Source organism: Oryza glaberrima, chromosome 1, assembly GCF_000147395.1.
Source record: "Oryza glaberrima chromosome 1, OglaRS2, whole genome shotgun sequence".
NCBI lineage: Eukaryota > Viridiplantae > Streptophyta > Magnoliopsida > Poales > Poaceae > Oryza > Oryza glaberrima.
In genome coordinates this window covers 23,305,007-23,328,542 of record NC_068326.1, presented here as the reverse complement: position 1 = coordinate 23,328,542, position 23,536 = coordinate 23,305,007, and the positions used below count along the sequence as shown (strand labels likewise).

The window sequence follows — 23,536 nt, the reverse complement described above, 5'->3', positions numbered from 1 at the left end:
GAATGACTTCGCTAGAATACCATTATGAAAACGGGCTTCGCTAGAATACCATCCTCAACCAGAGTGTCTTTGCCAAAATACCATCCCGGACAGAAATGCCCCTGGCTCTTCTTCTTCCTCCATCCCGTGCGTGAAGAACTCGCCGGCGGCCATGGCCAGCTCCACCGCCGCGCCACCGATGCCGCCTTGCCGACTGCGATTGGGGCGCTGCCCTCCCTGCCATCCCCGCCAGTGCCGACGATGGGCGTGGGCACGGGCTCCGGCGGAGGGCTGCGCGGTAGCGGCAGGTGCGGTCGACGGCGACGAGCGCGGGCTCCGGTGGAGGGCTGGTCGGTGGCGGCGGGCGCGAGCTCCGACGAAGGGCTGCGCGGTGGCGACAAGGAGGCGGCGGCGGCCAGGAGCGGCGCCATCGGCTCCCCGCGCATGCGCGTTGGCCGGATCCGCGCCATCGCCGCCGGAGTCCTTCCGCGATGACCTCAGCTGCACGGGCGCACCACTCCACCGTCGGCAAGGCGGCATCGGTGGCACGGCGGTGGAGCTGGCCATGGTCGCCGGCGAGCTCTTCACGCGCGGGATGGAGGAAGAAGAAGAACCAGGGGCATTTCTGTCCGGGAAGGCATTCTGGCAAAGACACTCTGGTTGAGGAAGGTATTCCAGCGAAGCCCGTTTTCATAATGATATTCTAGCAAAGCTATTCTTATGAGATGGTAGATATGTAATTTTCTCGGTAGGGAGTGGGCGCCATTTTGCGAAAAAGGGCCCTACGTGTTCCACTTTTACATATAGGTTCTTATTCGCGGATTCTCCTCTCTAACAACTTATCGTGATAGGCATTTAAATAATTACAGAAAATCGGAGGGCTTTTTAGCAAAAATATACCCGAGCATTGTAGTACTGTAGCAAATTGCTGATGTGGACACGCCGAGCGGCCGCCCAGCCCGCCGCTTTTAATGGTTTTGAATTTGAGCGACCTCCACGCCTCGGCGGCGGCAGCAGCAGCAGGCGATTGAACTCCTCCCGGACTCCCGGCACGCTTGCTGCTCTCCCTCCCCTGAGGCGAAGGTCTCTACTGCGCTCCTCTCCCCCTAGCGCTGCGCTGATGCCTCTCCTTCTCCTTTACGCGGTGGGCCGGCCCCAATCCTTCCCCATCACGGTGGCTGGCACAGATCGCTCCTTTTCCGTCCTTCATTTCCTCTCTTCGCTCCCTACACCTTCTCGGCCATGGCAACGGTGGGCGGTGGCTGTGGCAGCGATGGCCAAGACGGCCACAGAGACGGCGGCCGCGGCGATGATGGCTAAGGTGGCCATGGCGGTGACGGCCCCACGGCAGCTGCGACAGCCAAGGCGCGTGGGCGGCGGCGAGGTTGGTGGGTGGCCGATCCGGCGGTGAGGAGGCTTGAGGGCGACGACGAGCTGGTGGGTGGTGGTGGGTAGGATCAAGGGCTGCGATGTGGTTGATGGGCGGTGGATCCAGCGTTGCGAGGGCCGCAACCACCAGGAGCCCAGAGCATTGTAGTTTTTTGAGGATTGAAGTGCTCCTCCTTGTCGAAGCCGTGCACTGCCGCCGCTCGCCGAAGTGTGCCCTGCCGCTTGGAGCTCGCAGCCGCAAGTCAAAGCCGCCCTGTGAAATCAGGTTGACCCGATTGATTTTTTACAATCCCGTGGAAGTATTTATGGGGTTGGTTTCAACTGTTATTGAGTGCAAATCGAATCCGCGTTAGATTAGAGTTCTCCATGTATCTCTTTTCTGATTCTATTTAGGTGAATTAGAGTCTGATTTAAATTCACAAGTTCTCCTTTCAGGTATAATTTTATTTTTAAATTGGGAATGAAATTTTGGAACAGCTGTGGGATTTTTTTCCTTGTGGTGTGTGCATCCGATTTGTTTGTGCCGACTGTGGGAAGTGTTTCCTGTTCCGATTCTGAGGATACAAGGGAGCGATGGAGGGCAACGGACGAGGCTACGAAGGCGCACCCTCCTCTTGTGACGTACGGAAAATTAGGAATCTTTTAATTAGTTAGTTACTAGAAAAATGCCCGTGCATTGCAATGGATGAATAAATTCTAATGATAATATATGCTTTTCATATATAATCATGTCAATGACAATGTTTGTATTCTAATGAGTGGCTTATTTTTTTTATAAACGGTGTTTTTTTTTCTTGTGCGATTTTCTCAAACCATTTATCAGAAATGGCGCATTTCTTTCTAACTTTTTTTCCTATCATGTCTTTTTTTTTCTTTTTTACTGATGGCAAAAACCATATCTTTCTCCCTTTTTTGCTTTTCTTTTCTCGTGTGTTTTTTTGCCTGTTTTTTCTAACAATCATTTTCTCACGCGGTTTTTTGCTTGTTTTTTTCGAATGTTCTTTTTTTTTTTGCTTTTTTTCAATACAGGAGAATATATGACAAAATAAAAACGGTATAGTAGATGGCAAAAAATCGATGGATCCTATCCGACTTAAGCGTCCATCAATTTAGCGTTTTTTCTGACAATTTTTTTCAGAGCGATTTGTTTTTTAATAGACGGTGTTTTTTTCTTGCACGGTTTTTTCAAATTATTTTTTTTTAGAAATGGCTCGTTTTTTCTTACAGTTTTTTCCTCACATGTATTTTTTTTAAAAAAATTTATAAAGGATGGAAATTATTTTTCTCGCGCGTTTTTTTATTTTTTTTATGGAAGATGGAAAACCTTTTTAGCGTGTTTTTTGCCTTTTTTTCTGACTTTTTTCTAACACATTTTTTAAACCATTTTTATTTTTCTCGTGCATTTTCTCTTTTAAAATAGTTAGATTAGATTAGAGATAGAGAAGGGATACATACTGATTAGAAATCAGAATTTGATTTTCCCTTTCCTTTTTTTCTCGTGCGTATTTTTTATTTTATACGAACCAACTTTTTATTTTTTACGAACCATTTTTTCCCCACTTTCTTAGGGAATCGGATGAACCATTTTAGATGTTTTTTTCGGATTTTTTTCGCCTTCATAGGAATCAGACTTTTTTTTTTCCGTTTTTAAAGGAATCGGATCTAGCGTTTTTTTTCACCACTTTTTTTTTTGCCTTTTATGGGAATCGGATCTACGGTTTTTTTCGCCACTTAGGGGAAACAGACTTTTATTGTTGTTGTTTTTCTTCTTTTTTTTGCGGTTTTTCTTTTTCTTTTTATGCACCTTTCTACCCTTGTTCTCTGCCTCTTATTATTTTTTTTAACAAAAATGACTTCAAGTATCTTATTGCAAGATTATAGGGGCTCAAATGTAAATATAAAAATTACAGGGACTCAAATGCAAAAGTACAAACCCAAAAATTAAAATCATATAAAAATGGAATGCTCTCGACCGATAGCTTTCGTTTTTGCAAATAGATCTTCAATCTGGCACATCAATTTTTTTCACCAAGATGTATAGGATATCACGGTATAGATTGAAACCGAGAGGAGTGGTGCCTGAGATCTCGAACTCAAACCGAGAGGAGTGGTGTATTTTATTTTTCGTTTTTAAGGGAAATCGAATCTAGAGTCTGATTTTTTTTCGTTTCTGAGAGGGAACCGTATCTAGGAGTCGGACTTTTTTTTAAAAAAAAATTCGCTATTTTTTGTTTGCTTCGACGGACGAAGGAAATATCTCTTATTTTTATTTTTTATAAGCAGTAGAGAAGAGATAGAGATTAAGAGTTAAGATATAGATATCATAATAGAGCATTGAGGCTTCGGAGTTTAAGTATAAAAGAGTTGTAATAAAATGTGCTGATTAAATCCCGATTGCGACATCTTCATTTGGTTTGTAGCCATACTGTATAGAGTTCCAATTGTCTTTTTCTGAAGTTAGCCGAAGTTAGCCTTTGTTTACTTCTAAACTTTTTCTTCAAACTTTCCATTTTTCTATCACATCAAAACTTTCTTACACACATAAACTTCTAACTTTTCCGTCACATCGTTTCAATTTTGGTATGAACTAAACACACCAAAGGGAACTACTCCCTCCGTATTTTAATGTATGACGCCGTTGACTTTTTAACAAACGTTTGACCTTTCGTCTTATTTAAAAAATTTATGTAATTATAATTTATTTTATTGTGACTTGATTTATCATCAAATGTTCTTTAAGTATGATATAAGTATTTTTATATTTGCATAAAAATTTTGAATAAGACAAGTGATCAAATGTTGATTAAAAAGTTAACGACGTCATATATTAAAATACGGAGGAAGTACTAGATTCAAGCTAGCATGTATAGCTAGCTACATGAGATACCGAGCTAGCCTATGAGAAACGTCAACGAAACCAAGGTAAACCGAAAACCAGACACTCCTCTCCTTTCAGTAGAGCTCTACTTAGAGTAAGTTTAATAGCCGAGCTCATATTAAAAATAACATGTATAATAGATGAGCTATAAGATTGTTTCTATATTTCTTCTCTCTCTATCTTTTACCTATGCATTTAGTGCATTTATCTTGAAATATATGAATAACTAGTTTTAGTTTTTACATGCGAGCCAACCTTTTATTTTTCAAACACTAGTATAGAACAACCTATTTGTGCCGCCTCATCTGTACCTGTTAGCGAAAACCGGGCACTGATAGGGTTTTCCCATCCCCTCAACCCGTGTGAATCATTGTGGAGATTATGGGTACCCCGTATCCACACGGCGTGGTTATCCGACTGGTTATAGGGGATAACTTATATCTATGAAATATGTAACTGATCATGACTTGGGTATTACGTTTCGCTGTATATTATGGGACGGCCTAAAGTCCTGGTTTGATAAGATTGTAAAGTAGATTTAGGAAACCGATACCGTATTGGTTAAGGTTTCTATTTTGCAATCCTGCCCCTTATCTTATATAAGGTGGACAGGAGGCCCTTTAGGGGCATGACACATCTGATCGTCAGATCAATACTACACTCGGCGGATTGAAATCCCCAAACAGGAGTAGGGTATTACCTCTTATCGAGAGGGACTGAACCTGTCTAAATCTTTGTCTCCGCATCCATCTACTTTTAGGTCTCGTGCACTACCCCTTTTATTATTGCCGAATTCATGTTTTAACAGTTGACGCACCAGGTAGGAGTGGCGCCGAGTTTCCCGTCGACGAGTGCGATGTAACCAATCTCGAACGTGGCCGGATTCATATTCACCTCCCAACAAACCTCTCACTTCGAGAGATCCGATCTACTAATCCCGGTCGCCGGCGTGTTCGTCACGGTTGTCTAGTCGAAGATATCAATTTGCCGAGATTAACTTGCCGCAGTACAACGCGAGGTCGCTTAGGCATATCGACTCCGACTCGACGCCGTCCACGCGTGTGCAACCAAGCACCGAGGAGAAGGAGCGGCAGCTAGCAGTCCCAACCATCCAGCAGCAGCGCACGTTGCAGAAAAAGCAACAGGAGGCCATCTAATCGCGCACGCGTTCCCAGGAGCAAAAGTAGGGCAGTCAGGCAGAAGTCATCAAAGGGCTCCTGTTCATGTGATTTTTCTTCACGTGGAAATTGCTACGCGCACATACACAACCTTCCTATCAAGAGGATTGCAGATCTATGCTGCTTGCACATGTCCTACGTCCCAGGGAATCAAGCCTTGCATTGTTGCGGTTCTGTTCACTGAATATTCACGGATCAGTGTTTTCCTGAGCCGACCGCCTTCACCGTCACAGACCAGTGTTTTCGCTTATGCGGTTGGTGGACTCTACCGCCGTTGATGGGTATCTACATCTTCACTGACCGGCCTGCCTCCGTCGTCGCTGACTGGTGTCCTCGCCTATACGGTTGGTTGGTCACACCATCGTTGTTGGGCGTCTACGACTTCACCGCCAGCCTGCCTCCGTCGCCGCCGACTGATGTCCTCACCTGTACGGTTGGTTGGTCACACCATCGTTGTTGGGCATCTACGACTTCACCGCTGGCCTGCCTCCGTCGTCGCCGACTGGTGTCCTCGCCTATACGGTTGGTTGGTCACCCCACCGTTGATGGGCGTCCTCATCTTCACCGCCAGGCGCCTCAGTTGCCTCGATGGCAGGTGTTTTTGTCGCCATTGATGGACGACCTCGTTTCCACATCGGCCACCTCTGCCGTCATCAAGGGGAATATTGCAAAGCTAAATCATCATTAATTTTCTATGATATTTTTCTTTTCCTCTGCCTCACTACATCAACTGGTTCGCCGTTGACTAGTGAGTCGGGGGCTGCAGATGTTATATCATATTTTTTAAACATTTTTTATAATTTTATCTTGATTGCTTGCGACATAATCTGAGTACAAAAGTGCCTATCGAGTTATGGAGTTCTATCTTCCTATACTTTCCGTTTGGTTTGTCAATGGATAGTTGCCTTTGGGCCGATTCCTAGCACCCGAGGGCTCATTGGATGGACTGAGTAACGCAAGGTGCTAAGTATTATTCGTTATAAATCAAAAGCATAGAGATAAGATAAATTTATTTTCTGCTCTTTACAATTGCAAAAGTACCCGAGTAGTAAATTCTGATTCGTGAAACTTTGTTCCATTAATGACGAACTCATGCCACTCACATGCATGTTTGGGAAGTGCTTAGGCCGACTCCCGATGCTTGGGGGCTATGACTAGTCGGACAGAGTGTTTAAACGTACGGAGTCATCTACCCGGGGAAATCAAAATTGACAAGAGGAGAAATACATATTTATAAACATTTTAAAATACTTGAATTTTCCTCGAGTATTATATTTACATCAGATACTACTCATCCTATATGTTTGTTCTGCAGGATCCAGATCCAGATATGCATAATAGGGATTCATAGCTTATCTCCTACACGCTTCAGGAATGGATCAGTCAGAACATCACCACCGGCTTGCCTCCGTCGCCGTCGACTGGTGTTTTCGCCTGCACGGCTGGCCTATGATGCTGTCGTTGATGGGCGTCTACGTCTTCACCGACCGGCTTGCCTTCAACGCCGCCGACTGGTATTTCCGCCTGCACGGCTGGCCTATTATGCCGCCGTTGATGGGCGTCTATGTCTTTACCGCCAGCTCGCCTCCGTCGCCGCCGACTGGTGTTTTCACCTACACAGTTGGTTGGTCACACCACCGTTGTTGAGCGTTTACGTCTTCACCACCGGCTTGCCTTCGCCGCCGCCGACTGGTGTTTCCGCCTGCACGGCTGGCCTATTATGCCGTCGATGTTGGGTGTTTACATCTTCACCACCGGCTTGTCTTCGCCACCGCCGACTTGTGTTTTCGCCTGCACGGCTGGCCTATTATGCCGTCGATGTTGGGTGTCTACGTCTTCACCGACCGGTCGCCTTGTCTGCCGCCGACTAGTGTTTCTGCCTGCACGGCTGGCCTATTATGCCGCCGATGTTGGGCGTCTACGTCTTCACTGACCGGCCTCCTCGTCCGTTGCTGACTTGTGTTTCCGCCTGCACGGCTGGCCTATTATGCCGCCGTTGTTGGGCGTCTACACCGACCGGCCGCCTTGTATGACGCCAACTGGTGATATCGTTTTCACGACTGGCCACGTCGCCGCCACCGCTAATAGGCATCATCATCTTCAACGCAAGCTGTCTACGTCTGCTGCCGACTGGTTTCTTCACTTCCATGGCTGCATGATTCTTCTAGTGCTGATTGGCCTTATCGTCTTCACCACCGGTCGTCTCGCCTGCTGTTGACTGGTGTCCTCGCCTCTACGGCTGGTTTATGCTGCTACCACTACTTATGGATGTCATCGCCTTCATTGCTGGTCGCCTTGTCTGACGCCGACCGGTTTGTTTGCCTCCACGGCTGCGCGTCTTCGTCATCATTGACCGGCATCACCGTCATCGCCGGTTTGCCTTCGCTGCCGCTCATGGTGGATTCATTTTCACGGCTAGCCTATTTTGCCGTCATTCAAGGACGTCTTCGTTTTCGTCATCATTCTACTTCTTCCGTCGCTGACTGGTTAAGCCACCGCCGACTAGTGTTTTTATCTTCACAACTACGCGGCTTCGCCACTGGTTTTCTTCTGTTGCTGCTGACTCATGTTCACATCATCACGACTATGCAACTTTGTCACCATGGTGGAGCGACTTCACCGTCATTATCTTCAGCATTGGCAAACTCTATTGCCTCTACTTCGCAAGATTTGCTACTTCACCAATCACGACGTCTACAGGAGCTTCGACATCTCGGCATGCGTTACCAAATATGATGCGTGTTATTATACTACAGCAAGTGGTTCTATAATTTTCAAAATTTCTATTCGGACATCTTCAATATTTATCTTTACTCAAGCAATGAGTACTCGACAACAAGAAGCTACAGTTCTCGACTCTATCTTCAGTAGTTTCTCAACTAACCAAAGAGTCGGGGGCTACACAAATACAAGACTCTCAAAATTCGACAGGCTTTATGTCAAGATGAAGCAATCAATCAATCAATGAGTCAACTCTAGGAGTTATTATCTTCGTCTTCGCTTCAGAACCAACATTTAATTTCAGCGACTCCAATTATTACACCGGCAATTTTGGCTTCTCCGTGCCGTCACAATCTACTCCAAAATATCAAGTTTGAGATTTAATCTACATGTTCGGGAGTTTGGAGTTATCAACCAATTAACTCAGATTCAACGAGTTGGACAACAACATCTACTTTCCTCCAAGTGAAGCATCTACAACAGCTATAACACTAAGTTCTGCAGTCATCTTCGTAAATCAAGAAGCGTTGCATCAGTCTTCTTTATGCACACGCTCGCATCAAGGAAACTACTCAAGCTTTGATATCTTCTCAACAGTTTGATGGATTATTGTCACTAACATCATCACCAGCACCTCTACTTCATCGGCCCTGACATCTCCGTTGTTGCTAATGGATAATTATGTCTTCACCGACTTATTATTTCACATTCACGGTTGACCTACTACGCAAACACTGATGAGCGTCTTCATCGTTATCATCGGCTGCTACACCGCTATTGACTGGATCGCTGACATCGTCATCTTCATCAACATCCTGTCAAGCCTCTTCAACATAGCCTACACTGTTGCCATTGATGGGCAATTTCGTCATCATAGCTGGCTATCTCTGTTGCCGCTAATCATCATTACCGTCGGATGCGTTTGCCGTCGCCGACTATTTTCTTCATCTTCATGATTGGTGGATTTCACCATCACCATTGATGCGCGTCTACGTCTTCGTCGTCGGCTTGCTTTCGTCGCAACCGACTGCTCTGTCGTTGTTGTTGGGCGCCTTCATCTTTACTGCTAGCTGACCTGACTGCTGTCGACTAGTTTCTTCGTCTCCACGGCTATGCGACTTCATCACCTTTTATTGGTGTCACTGTTTTTACTACCACTGACATCTTCCGTCACCTCTGATGAGCAATATCATCTTCATGTTGGTCATTTCATCTCCATGCCGACTGCGTCAGCTACCATCAATGGACAATTGTGACTACGACAGAAGGATAAGCTACATGCATAGGGGCTCATCAACTCAAGCGCGAGGTTTATATCTTCAATTTGGACTTGTTCCGGATACATTCAACTTGAATTTATGGTCATGAGTCGATTTCTTATGCTCAATGACTGGACTATTCATTATTCCCCGTAAGGGCTATCAACCGAATACTTGCGCCAGTCAGGATTCTATTTGGGAGTATCCCATAAGGGATAATCACTCAGATCAGAAGCTATTCATATGAGCTACACTTAGTCTATATCACCCGGAAGATTTATTACTCGGGAGCATGTTAGATGCGTCATCCTTTAAAAGGTGTCGAAGGCATATTTTTTGGCCTAGGCCTAATATGTCTACAGGCCATATTTTCAGGTGTGGCCTGTCACGTTCTTTTAGGGACTTAGGCACTTTTTGCTTAGGCCAAAGTGCGCGTGATCAAGTGCCTAATATCTTAAAATCCTTTTATACTGCAGTTACTCAACTTTTTAGGAGTTGGTACAATGCATCTTAAAAGGTGTCAAATAGTAAAGCTTTATATAGCTGCCCTGCTGACTTTTTTATATAGTCATGCCGCTGTTTGGGTTTATCAAGCAATTAATTGGATACAATATCATTGCCTTTTGTCACGTAAGTGTGCATTTTTATTGACCAATATTATGGCTTAGGCTGATTATATATTTTGGTCATTTTCCAGACGGTTGGTAAATCCTTATGAGTTTATTTACTCGGATGTTACACCACATATGCCATATATTTCTAGGTGTGGTGAAACCATGTGTCTTTAGGGACTTAAGCACATTTGTTAAAGCAGTGTGCGCATGGTGTATGCCCAATACTTTGGAAATTTCTTTATTCACAACATCAAGCTCTTCTTTATAGCTGTTTTGCTATGTGAATTTTCAAAGATGTTGTCAACTTTAGGTTGTACGCATCATATTTTGCAAAGCAGTCACCTGGATCATATTATTTGGGGATTCACACCGCATATGCTATATATTGGTATCAAGTCACTTGGTTGACTATAATTATCAAAAACTACTCAGTTGGTCGGATTATTTGTTCCCTGACTATATGCTTGGTTTATTCAATTAACCCCATAGTCGGGGGCTACACCTATTAGGTGCATCTAGTCGATGCACCTAAGTTTACATTTAATTATTTTTCAGCCCTCCACAGTCTTCAGATTTGGTAAAAGTACTCGGGAGACAATGGCGAAGATGATTGAAGCACTCGGCTTTGGAGTAATCTGGTTTGAGAGAAGATTATCTTTTCGACTGCGAAGGTCTCAGGGGCTACCGGTGGAGATTATGGGTACCCCATACCCACACAGCGTGGTTATCCGACTGATTATAGGGGATAATTTATATCTATGAAATATGTAACGGATCATGACTTGGGTATTACGTTTCCCTGTATATTATGGAACGGCCTAAAGTCCTGGTTTGATAAGATTGTAAAGTAGATTTAGGAAACCGATACCGTATTGGTTAAGGTTTCTATCTTGTAATCCTACCCCTCATCCTATATAAGGTGGGCAGGAGGCCCTCTAGGGGCATGACACACCTGATCGTCAGATCAATACTACACTCGGCGTATTCAAATCCCCAAACAAGAGTAGGGTATTACCTCTCATCGAAAGGGCCTGAACCTGTCTAAATCTTTGTCTCCGCATCCATCCACTTTTAGGTCTCGTGCGCTACCCCTTTTTATTATTGCCGAATTCATGTTTCGACAATCATGAGAGAAAAAAAACCTGGCGCTAATGTAAGGACATTAGTGTCGGTTGTTTAAAAAAGGGACTGTCTATATATCCGTTGACAGAAAATCCCACCTCCCATCGTTGAAATTTTGGACCGTTGGATACGCTTTAGGATTCGTGCACAGCTTTAACCCTAATTTTTTTCCTCCCATTCCCCACCTATTCGCGCATTCCGCTGCCGCCGCTACCATCGCGCGTTCCATCTCGCCACCGCCCGATCCCCCGCCGCCACCGCCCCATTGCGCTGCCGCTCGCCTTGCCGGCTGGCCGAAGGGCGTCAACGGTGCCGGCGACGCTCCCCCGGCCAGCCTCCTCCCCTCCCCCTCCCCCCTTCTTCCTCCTCGAGCCGTCGGCGGCAAGATGCCCCCGCCACCAACGCTGGCCCAACGCCGGCCCACCGCCGTCCTCCAGCCCCGCGGCTCCGGCGCCACTGCCGACACCTCGCCACCCGTCCGATCCGCCGCCCACCGCCAGGCTACCGCCTTCCTCGGCCATCCCTCTAAGCCCGGCAAACTCCCCCTTCTTCCCCCTCCCCCTCCCACCCCGGGACCCTAATTCGTCGGCCCTTCGCCGGGTTTGGGTTGTCGCCGGCGCCGGAGAAGAAGAGGAGTTCGTCGGAGTTGGAGAAGAAGCAGCTTAAGCACAAATCGCAAAGCACATCCAGTGAACCAAAATTTGCAAGATTTGGAGGTAGGTTTTCTGTCGACTGAAGTTTAGCAATTCCGTTTAAAAAAACCAGCAATGATGTATTTAGAGTACATTAATACCGGTTTTTAATATGGTCTGATACTGATATAATATCATCAGAGCCATTTATCCATGTAACTGGTACAGAAACAACCGTCCGAGCCAAGCTTCTTGTGAGCCGAAATAAAAAAAAAATAGCAAACAAAAAGTCAAGCAGACGTTCTGAGCCGATCGTATCCATATCCATAGAGCCGATCCTATCCTCCGAGGGTGACGACGGCTACGAGGGAGATCTCGGCGGTGAGTTCATTTGGTTCTTCTGTTGAATTTTTAATGTTGAATGTATCTGTAGCTAATCAGAGTAGTCTATTAATTTGATCTTACTTTTTTAAACTTGCTCATTTGACCTCATCTTTTTAAAATTGAATATAAAGACTAATCCTATTCTGTGCAGGCAAGATAACGGTGTTAACTGAGTGCCGATTATTGAAAGCAAAAGCGCCCCTAATAGGTCTCCTTCTCTTGCAGTTCTTCATCCGATTATGCTCACTTTCGAGTTGTATGGCTTTGTCCATAAGTTTCTCAAAATCTTCATAATCCTCTAGGAGTAGTTGCACTGCAATCTCATCTTTTAACCCCTGAAGAAACTTTTCTTGTTTGTCTTCATCGGTTTCCACATCTTCTAGTGCATAGTGAGCCAAACGATGGAACTCGTGCAGGTACTCTGTGACGGTCAAATCTTCTTGCTTCAGGTAGCGAAACTCTCGTTTTCTTAGTGTGATCATTCCTGCGGGAACATGTGATCTCTTGAATACAGCTGAAAACTCGTCCCAGCTGATGGTATGTCCTTCTGGCCATGATGCTTCATAGCTATCCCACCATTCTGAAGCTGGTCCAACCAACTGATGAGTTGCGAAGACAACCCGCTCCTGGTCTGTGTACTGAATCAACCCCAGCTTCTTCTCGACTGTGCGCAACCAATCACTGGCTTCCATAGGATCGACGGCAATGGCAAAGGTTGGAGGCTCAGTTTTGAGAAATTCTGATAACTTGCACTATTGCTGGACTGTAGGTACTTGAACGTTGGCTGCCCATGCTGGGTTGTTCTGATTCTGTAATAGTTGAAATGTTGTTGCCAACATGTTGGTTTGGTTAACTACAATTTGGATTAGCTCTAGTGAGGTTTCGTTGATGCTTTTCTCATTTCCATTGGCTTGGGTTCTTGAGTCATCGGATCCATCATTCCCATAGCCTTTGTTACCAGTGTTATCCATCTGTCACAAGGTAGAGGTTGAGAGAGGAAGCATACAAGGAAAGAATAGACCAGAACTAGGGACATGACCTTAAAGGAACTAACTCTTCTTGTCGATGTGTTGTTTGTTTCACTTATTCTGCAAGTTGATTAAGAAAACAACCTAACATGGTTACATCACACCCCACTGATGCAAACCACGCGCTACACACACAAGCAAGGAAACACACGACCAACAACACTACCCTAGAGGGCGGCTTAGGTTCTGCGACGGGTTCTCCAAGATCTTCACTGCTGCTTAACAGCTAGCTTCACTACTTCCTCCACTTCGCTAGCGGATCCTGTAGTCTTCCGGAGCTTCGGCAGACAATTGATGACCTCTTGTTCTTCGCAAAACTGACCATCTAGTACTAGTTGAAATTTAAAGAAGGAAGAAGAGAATAAACATTTTGCAAAAAGCATAATGGAGAGGAGGAAAAAACAATTTCACAAATAGTTCCATTTATAAAATATGTCCTTAGGTTCTATCCACTTGGCTTATCCTACAGTCGAGATGGCTCTGATACCAGCTTGTCGCGCCCGGAAAAATACCTTTTCCAGAACGCTAGTGTATTAATCCCCGTCCCAGGAAAAGCCGGGGTACACCAAACAAACATGATACAAAAGGCACATCTTTATTATATCGATAATATTTACATTATTACAAAGGCACTTAAGGCCTGACAAACAGAAATAAACAGCACCGGACTAGCGGGCCTATGGCTCAATCTTCACAGGCGCTAAACTGGGGTATAAGCCAGGGCTCCACCTAGGACTTCTTCTCCAAAGCTTCTCTTACTGAGGAAAGGTTGAGCAAGAATGAGTACAACCACAGTACTCAGCAAGTCACACCGGGAGATGCATGATTAATGCTAGGGGGTACAAGGGGTAATAATAGGGGTTAAGTTTTGCAGTAAACAGCATTTAAAAGTCACTTAGTTGCCCAAAGCCATTTTATAAAGACGATCCTAGAGCTACACAGTGTTATTAATCAAGGCTGTGAACCCTCACGAACCTGCCTTAACCCAAGGCCTACGATGATTCAGACCGAACTGGCAACCCAACCTGGGTCCCAGCTCGTCCCAAACCAACCCAGGCCAACCATTCCATATTTTAGTTGTTAAGCAAATTTTAAGAATTAAACCACTAACTTGGGTACATTGCTAGGCTTGTCCATATCCGAGGGCGCGGCTATTCGAATAGATTTACTCTGATCAGAGGTGTACATCTTTACCCACAAGACACATCTTTACTCTGCATTCCACGGCCGTGGAACCCGTCGTAAAGGATGTGACATAACCCCTTTACCCATCCTAGCCGTGACAAAAGCACCGACCCAACCTCGCCTACGGCCGGAATCCCAAGACAGGTAGGTAAGATTGAGCCCCTAGCAGCAGGACACCGGCCCTGTGCCATGACATCTCGACTACCGAGCCGTAGCTCGTGTAGCCTTCATTTGCCCTAGAGATGTCCATCAAGCTCCGACTTCGTCCATCTCCATCCGTGTACTCTTGCCAGGACTAGACTGAGCACCGAGTTAAGCCTTGCCTATTAGACATGTGGTTAGTATGGTAGTGCTTTGCAACAGAGGCCCGAAGACCGGTCCTTACAGTGGCCGAGGTGCTACTAGCAGAACCATGCACCTCGAGCCCAGCCTAAAACCATTTTGGGAGTTTTAAATAGAGGGGGGGAGGTGTGTGTTCAATTCCATCACAAGCCAACCATTCCACAGTGTCCAAATGATATGAGAACTCCCAAAGTTTAAAGTTATAAAACCACCTAGTGTTGCCTAATTAATCAGCGAAGCATCTACCTAAATTCATACTAGTGGAACCATGAATAGAGTATCCACTAGTTGGGGTTTTATTTTCCTAGGGTGAACAAGGTAGTAATAACAATAGCAATAATAATAAGGTCATAACAAAAGGTAAATAGGCATGGCTAAATAAAACAGTGATAACACGGGAATTTAAATAAAGCGATAATGCATTAATTTTAATCAAAATAATTTTATAAACTGGGATGCAATATGCTCAAGGATGATGTGACTTGCCTTGCTCAGAGAGAACGGCCTTCCGAACCTTCGACGACGACCGCGAACCATGCTTCGGGGACCTCTGGAACGACAGAAGCTATGCGAAGCATACAAGCAAAGCTACAAGCCTATAAAGAAGCAATAACAATACATAAAAGAAAGCACATGGTTCTTTAGGTTATAACAAACATTCGGAGACTTGAACGGGTTGATTCGGGGTTTATATGATCAAGATATGATCATCCGAAGTTTAATGTTGTTACATGGAGATTTGCGGATTATTATAATTAGGTTTTGCAACTATAAAACATGTGTAAGCGCAAGCCTGAAAAAGACAGCAAGGCTGCGCTGTTGACATGCGGACCCCACATGTCAACCTAAGGGACCACGGTAGACCGAGTACATAGAGACGGTCCACGGGTCGACGGAAGCGGACCCTGTGTGTCAACCGAGGCAAGTGGCCGACAAACGGACTCCACTAGACACCACGCGGGCTGCACACGTGGAAACCACGCGGCTACCGAGCGGGCACACTAACATGTCACCACACACACACACGATCGACTACCGACACCGGTACACGGGTACCGGGGTCGACAACCGCAGAACGGGCACGGGGCGACACCGAAAGGACGAGGACGGGGTAGCAAGAAGAGAGACCCTTACCACCACGCAACGAGGCGTGGGAACAACGACGACGAACGGGAGCGGCGGAGACGGCTTGGGGACGACGGAGGCGAACGGCGAGGGAACGACTTCGGCGGCGATCCTTGGACGAAGGCGAGACGCGGCCGGTGCAACGCTTGATGATGCGGAGCCGAGGACGAAGACGACGACGGGGCTGCAGCAACCTTGACGAAAGGCGGCCGACGAACAACACGGCTTGATGGAGGGACGAACACCATGATTACCGGGAACGACGGGAGGACGACGATGAAGACCGGCGGAGTTCGGATGGAGGGGAGGCGAGGCCGAGGACGACCTTGCCGCTGCAATGCCGAAGGTGGAGACGGCAACGTCGGCTGGCGCACTGGCACAGCGGAAGGGGCTGCCGGAGTGGGTGCCGACGTGACCGGAGGAGGGGCGGCGTGGACGACGGCGTTCCGGCTCGAGGGTAGGCCGGGGCGGAGGGCGACACTGCGACGTCGACGAAGGAGACAGTGACGTCGATCGGCGTACCGGCGATGAACAGCAGCCGGCTGGAGATGGTGCGGTGGCGGCAACGCCACTGGACACCGGCGGGAACGCGCCTTTGGTGCTTTCCGCGCTAAACGGAGGACAGCCCGGGGGAGACGAGGCAGCTGGGACGCTGCGGGTGGCGACGGCACGGCCGGCCAGCACACGGGCGAGGCGGCAGAGGCGGCTGGAGGTGGCCGGTGGCACGGGAGAGAGAGGTGGACGGCGGGGAGAGGCGGGAAGAGGTGGTGAGGCCACGGGAGAGCGCGGGAGGGGGCTAAAACGATAGAACGGAGCGAGGGGGGGGTTCCATTTTATAGGATGGGGGAGGGAGCCGGGCACGGGAGAGGTGGGAATGGCGGCGGAAAAGTCGGCCGGCGGCCATGGAAAGCGGCCGGGATTGACGCGGGCGTTCCGGGCGACTGAGGGCATGAATCAAGGGGGAAATTAGGGGGAAAGAGAGAGGAGAGAAAGGGGATTAATTCCCCCTAAGGCCTCCTTTGGCAGCCTGGGATACCACCGGGATCCCCGGCCCATTCCCTGGGAGAAAGCCCTGCGAGGGAAATTACCACGAGTTTTATTTGCGGTCCATTTGAAAGCCCACGAGGCAGGGATTTCCCGGCCCAATCCACGGGGAAACCCTAGGGAAAGGACCCGACCTCTCGAGGTCAGGATTTTTTCCTCTCCCAATCCGCCGCTCCGCTGTTTCTCTCTCGCGCAAGAGCGGGGCTCCGCCGTGCCTCCTCCTTTGGCGAGACGCGCCACCGCTGGGCCCTCCTCCTCCGGCGAGATGCGCCACCGCCGGGACTCCTCCTCCGGCGAGAAGGGTAAGCCATTCTCCTCTTTCCCTCCTCTCCTCCTCCTAGGGTTCCCGTTCTCCTCCTCTAGGGTTTTCACCTCCTCTCCAGTCTCAGCACTCGCATCGCAGGCACCGAAGCGTGGGCGGTGACGTGGCAGCGCGCTGGCAACGTGGGTGCACAACTCCGAGCATACGGGGGACAGGGGGGAGAGGCGGCGCGACGCACCGGCGAGGAGGCGTTGAGGCGCACAAGGCGGCGCGACGCACCGGCGGTTTGTTTCTTGATTTGGTTTGTTTCTTAATTTTCTGTCCATGTCAAGTCCGATCTGTTCGCACGCGATGAATTCTTGCTTCGGTAGTCATTATTCATTGTTTTCCCTTTGATGAGAGAATCAGAGAATATTGCTAGCTAGGTCAACTTTTGCATCAACAAGACTAGATTGGGAATCTGGGATAGGCATTGATGCATGCAGTTAGATAGTAGTACAGTAGAGCGAAAGAATTCTGGAGCTAGCATCACTTTTTGGCGCCAAAACGAAGCCTGATTCATCGTCCTGATTAATTTTATGTACTCTCCACTATACAACACAAATCACTGTCCAGTGCAGGAATGGCCGGGGAATGCTCATCCTCCTCTTGGCTGTTCTTGACATTCTCTTGGCCAGGGAATGCTGTCCGGTCGGCTACTCACTGCAGCTAGCCAATGGCACATGAGCACGTCTTTGCGGCTCCTGCATTTTGATTATTAGTGCGAGCCTCTCTTGGATCGACCACTTGCGGTGTTGGTTGTGATAAGGGCCACGGTTTTATTTGCCACAGTTTTGCATAAAAAAATTCGATATAGAGTTGCTTAAAAAATCAAACAAATTCATTTATCAGGTTTTGTGCATGCCCACCACATCATTTCTTGTAGTTGCTGTTTGATTCTTGGGGGTTCGTTTTACTTCAGTTTCTTGATTTGGTTTGCGAGGAGTGTAATATGTTCTGCTGTCTTTCTAATACATTGTAGTATTGTATCCTATTGTATCCTAACCCTCACCATTGCAGCTGCTGAGGAGCGTAGCTTGGATAGATCGGTCATCTCCATCATGCATACAAGGCGCAACACCACCCAGAAGAGGAGAACCAACGACAAGGCACCATTTCCTGCCGGAACAGTAAGCTGCCCACCTCCTGCAACTCTTGCTAGGATAAACAAGGTGAGTCTGTTGGGCTTTATTACTGATTGACTTTGTGCCCTCCTATGCTTTGTTTCTGGGAGCAATGGCTTGACATGGTTAGATTTATTTAGGGGAGATTTTGACTAGTGACTCACCTACCTGCATGGCTATTCCATTCATGGAATGGTGACAACTCAACAGAACTTAATCGGTGGGATAATTTTGAAGACTTTCACTACTTTGTTTTTAAATGGAAATGTGGTCAGATCCGGAATATTTGTGGTCAGATAAATTTATGTTTCTATATGATTTAGCCGTGCATCTATTTGCTTGCTAGGATTAAAATGATTTGCTCTAGTTTTGTACAAGTGAATTTTATTTTTTTTTTGTAATTTTAGTCTGATTTTCTAACAGAAAAGTGATGGGCTCTGCAAACGAGCAAATAAGGAAGTTTTTACTAGAGGAAGAAGAAGAGGATGATGAACTATTTTTTGTATTGGTCCCTGCTATACTTGCAGCCCTCCAGGCTGAAAAAAGACCACTACACACCTCATCCCTTTCTGGTGCTGCAAAAGTTAGGGAAATTCTAGAAGGACATGAGCATTGGTCTCGGGTTGAGTTTCGTATGGAACCAGAAATATTTAGAGCTACAGCAAATTATCTTAGTAGAGAGCGACTTCTATGTGATACGAGGGGTGTTAACGTTGAGGAACAGCTAGGAATATTCATGTACATGATTTCTCACAATGCTAGCAATGAAGATCTACAGAATGAATTTCAACATAGTGGTGAAACAATAAGTAGGAAAGTAAATGAAGTTTTCGATATAGTCCATGCCCTAACTAACCGATTTGTCAAGCTTCTGAATTCAATGGAGACTCCCATGAAGATTGCGTCAGATCCTAGATTCTGGCCCTATTTTCAGGTCAGCCTTACACATTAGAAACTTAGATTTGTCCCATCTTTCCCTATCTTAAATTTCCCTTGTTTATGTGCAGAATTGCATTGGCGCAATCGATGGTACGCATGTCCCTATCACTATAGCAGAGGATCTAGCCCCCCCTTACAGAAATAGGAAGGGCACCTTATCACAAAATGTGATGTTGACCTGTGACTTTGACCTGAACTTTACGTATATCTCATGCGGATGGGAAGGATCTGCATCTGATGCATGAGTGTTTCAGTCCGCTCTTGCTAAGGGCTTTCATGTTCCTAAGGGCAAGTTCTATCTTGTGGATGGTGGATATGCCAATACTCGGTCTTGTATTGCCCCATATCGAGGAGTTCGATACCACCTCAGTGAATTTAGGAGGCGACGCTCATCTCGAAGAATTGTCTACGCAAATTACAAGGAATTATTCAACCATCGCCATGCAATCCTTCGCAACCATATTGAAAGGGCAATTGGGGTTCTTAAGAAGAGATTTCCAATTCTAAAAGTCGGCACACATCATACTATAGAAAATCAAGTTAAGATTCCAGCTGCTGCAGTTATATTTCATAACATTATTAGAGGGCTAAATGGTCAGGAGGGTTGGCTGGATCGACAACCAAATAATATTCCAGAAGAGCTTTATGTTGATCTTCCGGATGAAGAGATATATCCCAATGATAATGAGTCAATTGATGGAAACAATCTTAGGGATCAAATAGCCATGCAGATGTGGGCTGCCCATAGTAGTTAGTCAATCACACATATAAAACAATGTGCGTGTGCTGGACGGATACCTGACGGATGGAGAAGTATCGTCAACAAGTTCAATGAAATGTTCCCGTATGCTTATTTCAGCAAACGACAAATCCAGGAGAAAGAAAAGGAGCTGAAAGGGAATTACAAAATTATAAAAAATGCACAAAAAGAGAGTGGTTTGGGTTGGAATGATTCTCTCGGGATGATTGTTGCTGAAAAACTAGTTTGGGATAGGTTACTTCTTGTAAGATTTTTTTCCCACTCACTTCAACTAATATTGTAGAATAAAATTACATTTTTCATACTAACTATGTTTTTGTTTTGTATTCAATAGGCTCACCCAAAGGTTAGGAAGTTTCGCACCAAACCGTTCCCACTTTTCAATTCTTTGGCATCTCTGTACGAAGGTGATTGAACTTTACAATTTCATTTCTTGTTAATCATTTATTTTATTTATATCTATGCTGTTATAACTTCCCTGACTTTTTATTTGGATAGGAAGCATAGCAACTGGAGATTTGTGTTTCACGTCCACTGAAGAGGCGGCACCTTCAAGCAATCAAAACATGGAGAAAGCACAAGAGGCTTCAAGTCTGGATGGGCAGCCAAACCCATTTTCAACTCTAGATGGGCCAGAGGCTTCAAGCACAAGTATGGAAAAGGCACAAGAGAGCTCAACTCCTAACAAATCAGGAGAAGAAGGTGCTCCTGGGAAGAAGCGTAAGAAAAATCAAGTAGCATTGGTTCTCGAGAACTATTTGGAATTCAAAAAGGATCAGACACAAATAGTTGTGGTGGAGAAACTAGTGCAAGCATCAAAGGAGGAGAATGATTGTTCTATTCCCAAGTGTATCGCTGCTGTGGAAATGATTCAGGAGTTGACAGATGAAGAAAAAGCAAAGGCTTTAGGACTCTTTTGGTGCCCACTGAATAGGGAAATCTTCATGAATACAACCAGTCCTATTGTTCGCCTGATATGGCTAAGGAGCCAAATTGCTGCATAGGTATGTCTGATGGCTCTGCAATTTAATTTGAAAGCTGTGCTTCATGTATACTTGATTGCTTTGGCCCGTTGCAATGTAAATCCCCGTTGCTAAACATTCTGATATTCTTCATGAAATTCATTATTAGACTGACATCAACCCTTCAAAGCTGAACACTGTATCGTTCGTCCATTAGACCAGCTGATGTTACTACTATTTTTTTTTCTTATTATTGACTAATAAAATGCAACTGATGATGAAATTACAATATAGCAATTGGCTAATGTAGACAGCAATTGCAAATCTATAGTTTTGTTTTTTATTGTGTTCTTGCTGCCACACATTTATACAGACTAGTTGTCTCATGGATTTACTTTGCATTTGTACAACAGAAGCAAGAGAGCCAAGGAGAAAGCAGAGCAAAATGCATTCCATGAAAATTAAGGAAGAGTTTTTCAGTTTTCCTCTGCCATAGCCCATACAAATTATGCTGTTTGATTATGCAAAACTGACTAGCTATGATTATGTTGGGTTCAAGCATATGGATTGACCTACCCATCATTATAGTACATTTTTCTTGACTTGTATGCACCATAGCATGACAAACTTTCTTGACAATATGTGTTGTTGCTGTAATGTAGTGAAAGGGTAACGATCTAGTTGCCACTGACAAAGAACATGTGATTAAACTTAGAATTATGGATGTGAATTGAAATTGATATATGGGTGTTACAGATCTTGATAGAATTGCAAGACAATGGGAGTAGCTTTAAAATTTGAATCTCTGGACCAACAAAAGCAAGGGTTGTCCCACACAGAGTTATAGATTTGAATACTTTTTTTCTACCAACACTACAGATTGTGCCTTTACTTATGTTTTTTCTTCTTGGTTGTAGATAACAGACCTCACCCTTGATATTCAGCTTTGTTCTCAAATCAGAGCTGCCATGGAGATAGTTGATGCTCATGAATGCAGGAAGAAAACACTTCCAAGATACCTGCAAATGATAATTGCATGAATTACAACTTGTATTTGCTGAGAGTGATATTTGTTGGATGCTCATAAAAATACATGGCTAGATGCTATAGATGCTACCTCAGTTTGATCATCTCATGAATTAAGCTGATACATGTAGCTATATCGTACTCTATTTTACCTAGAATTTATTGTTCCCCTGTGGAGTTTGTATGATTTTTTAGAATTTTTTTTTTTGCATTTTGTTCTGAATTATCCTATTATTGATGCTCAGTGATGTTTATTCAATTGTTATAGACATTTTCATCTTGTTGCGTTCGCTTCTACTAGCCATTCTTTGGTAAAGCACGTTCAAAACTACAAAACCCTAACCATCCCCTACTCCCGAGAACTGCTTCCAAATGGTGGCAGGGAAATCTCCCCTACCAGGAAGCGCTTCCCTGGAGATTGGGAGGGATTCAGTTGGTGCATGGAAAATCCCTGTACGGGAATTTTTCCCTGGGGTTCTCTCCCCCTGCATCCAAAGGAGCCCTAATTAATTTGGAAAGAGCCGGCTTGAATGGGGCGAATTTGAGGGAGGAACGGCACTAGGGTTTTTCGGGAGAGAGAGAGGAGCTGGGCGGCTGAAGGAAGGAGACGATGACCGGCGCGTGGGCCCCACGCGGGTGCGCAGTCAGCGTGCGTGTAACGCACGTGCGCACGCGGGAGGGAAGCGGCTGGGCAGCGCAGCTCGGCATTGGGCCAGGAGGCGGCCCAGGTGGGAGGGGGCGGGGAGGCTTCGGCCGAGAGGCGGCCTAGGCGGGAGGGAAGGGAAGAGGTGGTCCGGGAGGAGGAGGAGAGGCCCGGGAGAGGAGGGAAAGAGAGGGAGGAGAGGGAGACTTTGGGCTAGGCTCGGCCCAAAGGAGGAAGGAGGGATTATTTTTAGTTTTTCTTTTTAAGTAAACTTTGTTAATTGTTGTTGTTGCTTAATAAATATTTTCGGTGCTCTAAAAATTCATGTAAAATTTGAGGGCTCCTTTAGACCAAGGAGAATTTAACAAAAATTCTCCGGGCCACATTCGAATTTTTCTTGTACGTATTTTAGTGTTTGCCAATTTCTTTTCGCATTTTAATTAATTCTATTATTTCTTTTAGAGAATGATTTTTATTTTGGGATGAATTTATCAGGACGTGACATCAACCGTCGTCGCCGGCTCACCTTCATGTCGTGTCCGCGTGATCTTCTATTGATGAGATCCGCCGGCTACCTCCGATGACGGCGTCGTGCTGAAGGACCATCAAGCTAGCCATCGGCTAAAGGGCCAGATACACATATTTGGTGATGGTTAAATTTTTTTAATTAATCACCCCTAGCAAGCTGGCCGACGCCGACTTCTTTTGCAAATCGATGAAATAGCAGACAACATGCATCGATTACTCCTTGCCGCTGGCCTGCCTCTGTCGCCGTCGACTAGTGTCTTCGCCTACACGGCTAGCCTATTATGCCGCCGTTGTTGGGCGTCTATGACTTCACCGCCGGTCTGCCTCCATCGCCGCCGACTGGTGTCCTCGCCTATACGGTTGGTTAGTCACA

General features: G+C 45.9%; 4 protein-coding genes across 4 annotated transcripts in view; 3 read left to right on the top strand and 1 right to left on the bottom strand.

The window, feature by feature from the left end:
- LOC127770427 (peptide deformylase 1B, chloroplastic) overlaps positions 1–23,536 on the top strand; it is a 75,871-nt gene that overhangs the window by 45,903 nt on the left and 6,432 nt on the right. The gene's annotated exons all lie outside the window — the stretch shown is intronic.
- Positions 55–11,661, bottom strand: LOC127781982 (uncharacterized). The gene is made up of 2 exons (XM_052309089.1): positions 11,422–11,661; positions 55–621 (listed from the first exon to the last, which is right to left on the bottom strand). Exons 1-2 carry the CDS (start codon positions 11,659–11,661, stop codon positions 55–57), a joined length of 807 nt encoding a protein of 268 aa, XP_052165049.1.
- LOC127781887 (uncharacterized) lies at positions 17,747–19,489 on the top strand. The gene is made up of 3 exons (XM_052308987.1): positions 17,747–18,353; positions 18,729–19,239; positions 19,313–19,489. Exons 2-3 carry the CDS (start codon positions 18,736–18,738, stop codon positions 19,487–19,489), a joined length of 681 nt encoding a protein of 226 aa, XP_052164947.1. The 5' UTR covers positions 17,747–18,353; positions 18,729–18,735.
- LOC127781802 (uncharacterized) lies at positions 19,836–21,008 on the top strand. The gene is made up of 4 exons (XM_052308888.1): positions 19,836–19,847; positions 20,000–20,248; positions 20,339–20,411; positions 20,503–21,008. The coding sequence occupies exons 1-4, from the start codon at positions 19,836–19,838 to the stop codon at positions 21,006–21,008; spliced, it is 840 nt and encodes a 279-aa protein (XP_052164848.1).

Coding starts and splice junctions, on each gene's coding strand:
- LOC127781982 (XM_052309089.1), bottom strand. CDS start 11,661: ATGGCCGAGGAAGGCGGTAGCCTGGCGGTGGGCGGCGGATCGGACGGG. Junction 622..11,421: donor CCCTTCGGCCAGCCGGCAAG/GCGAGCGGCAGC, acceptor TGTCTTTGCCAG/AATGCCTTCCCGGACAGAAA.
- LOC127781802 (XM_052308888.1), top strand. Junction 20,249..20,338: donor TTTGGGATAGGTTACTTCTT/GTAAGATTTTTT, acceptor TGTATTCAATAG/GCTCACCCAAAGGTTAGGAA. Junction 20,412..20,502: donor TTTGGCATCTCTGTACGAAG/GTGATTGAACTT, acceptor TTATTTGGATAG/GAAGCATAGCAACTGGAGAT.
- LOC127781887 (XM_052308987.1), top strand. CDS start 18,736: ATGGGCTCTGCAAACGAGCAAATAAGGAAGTTTTTACTAGAGGAAGAA. Junction 19,240..19,312: donor GATTCTGGCCCTATTTTCAG/GTCAGCCTTACA, acceptor GTTTATGTGCAG/AATTGCATTGGCGCAATCGA.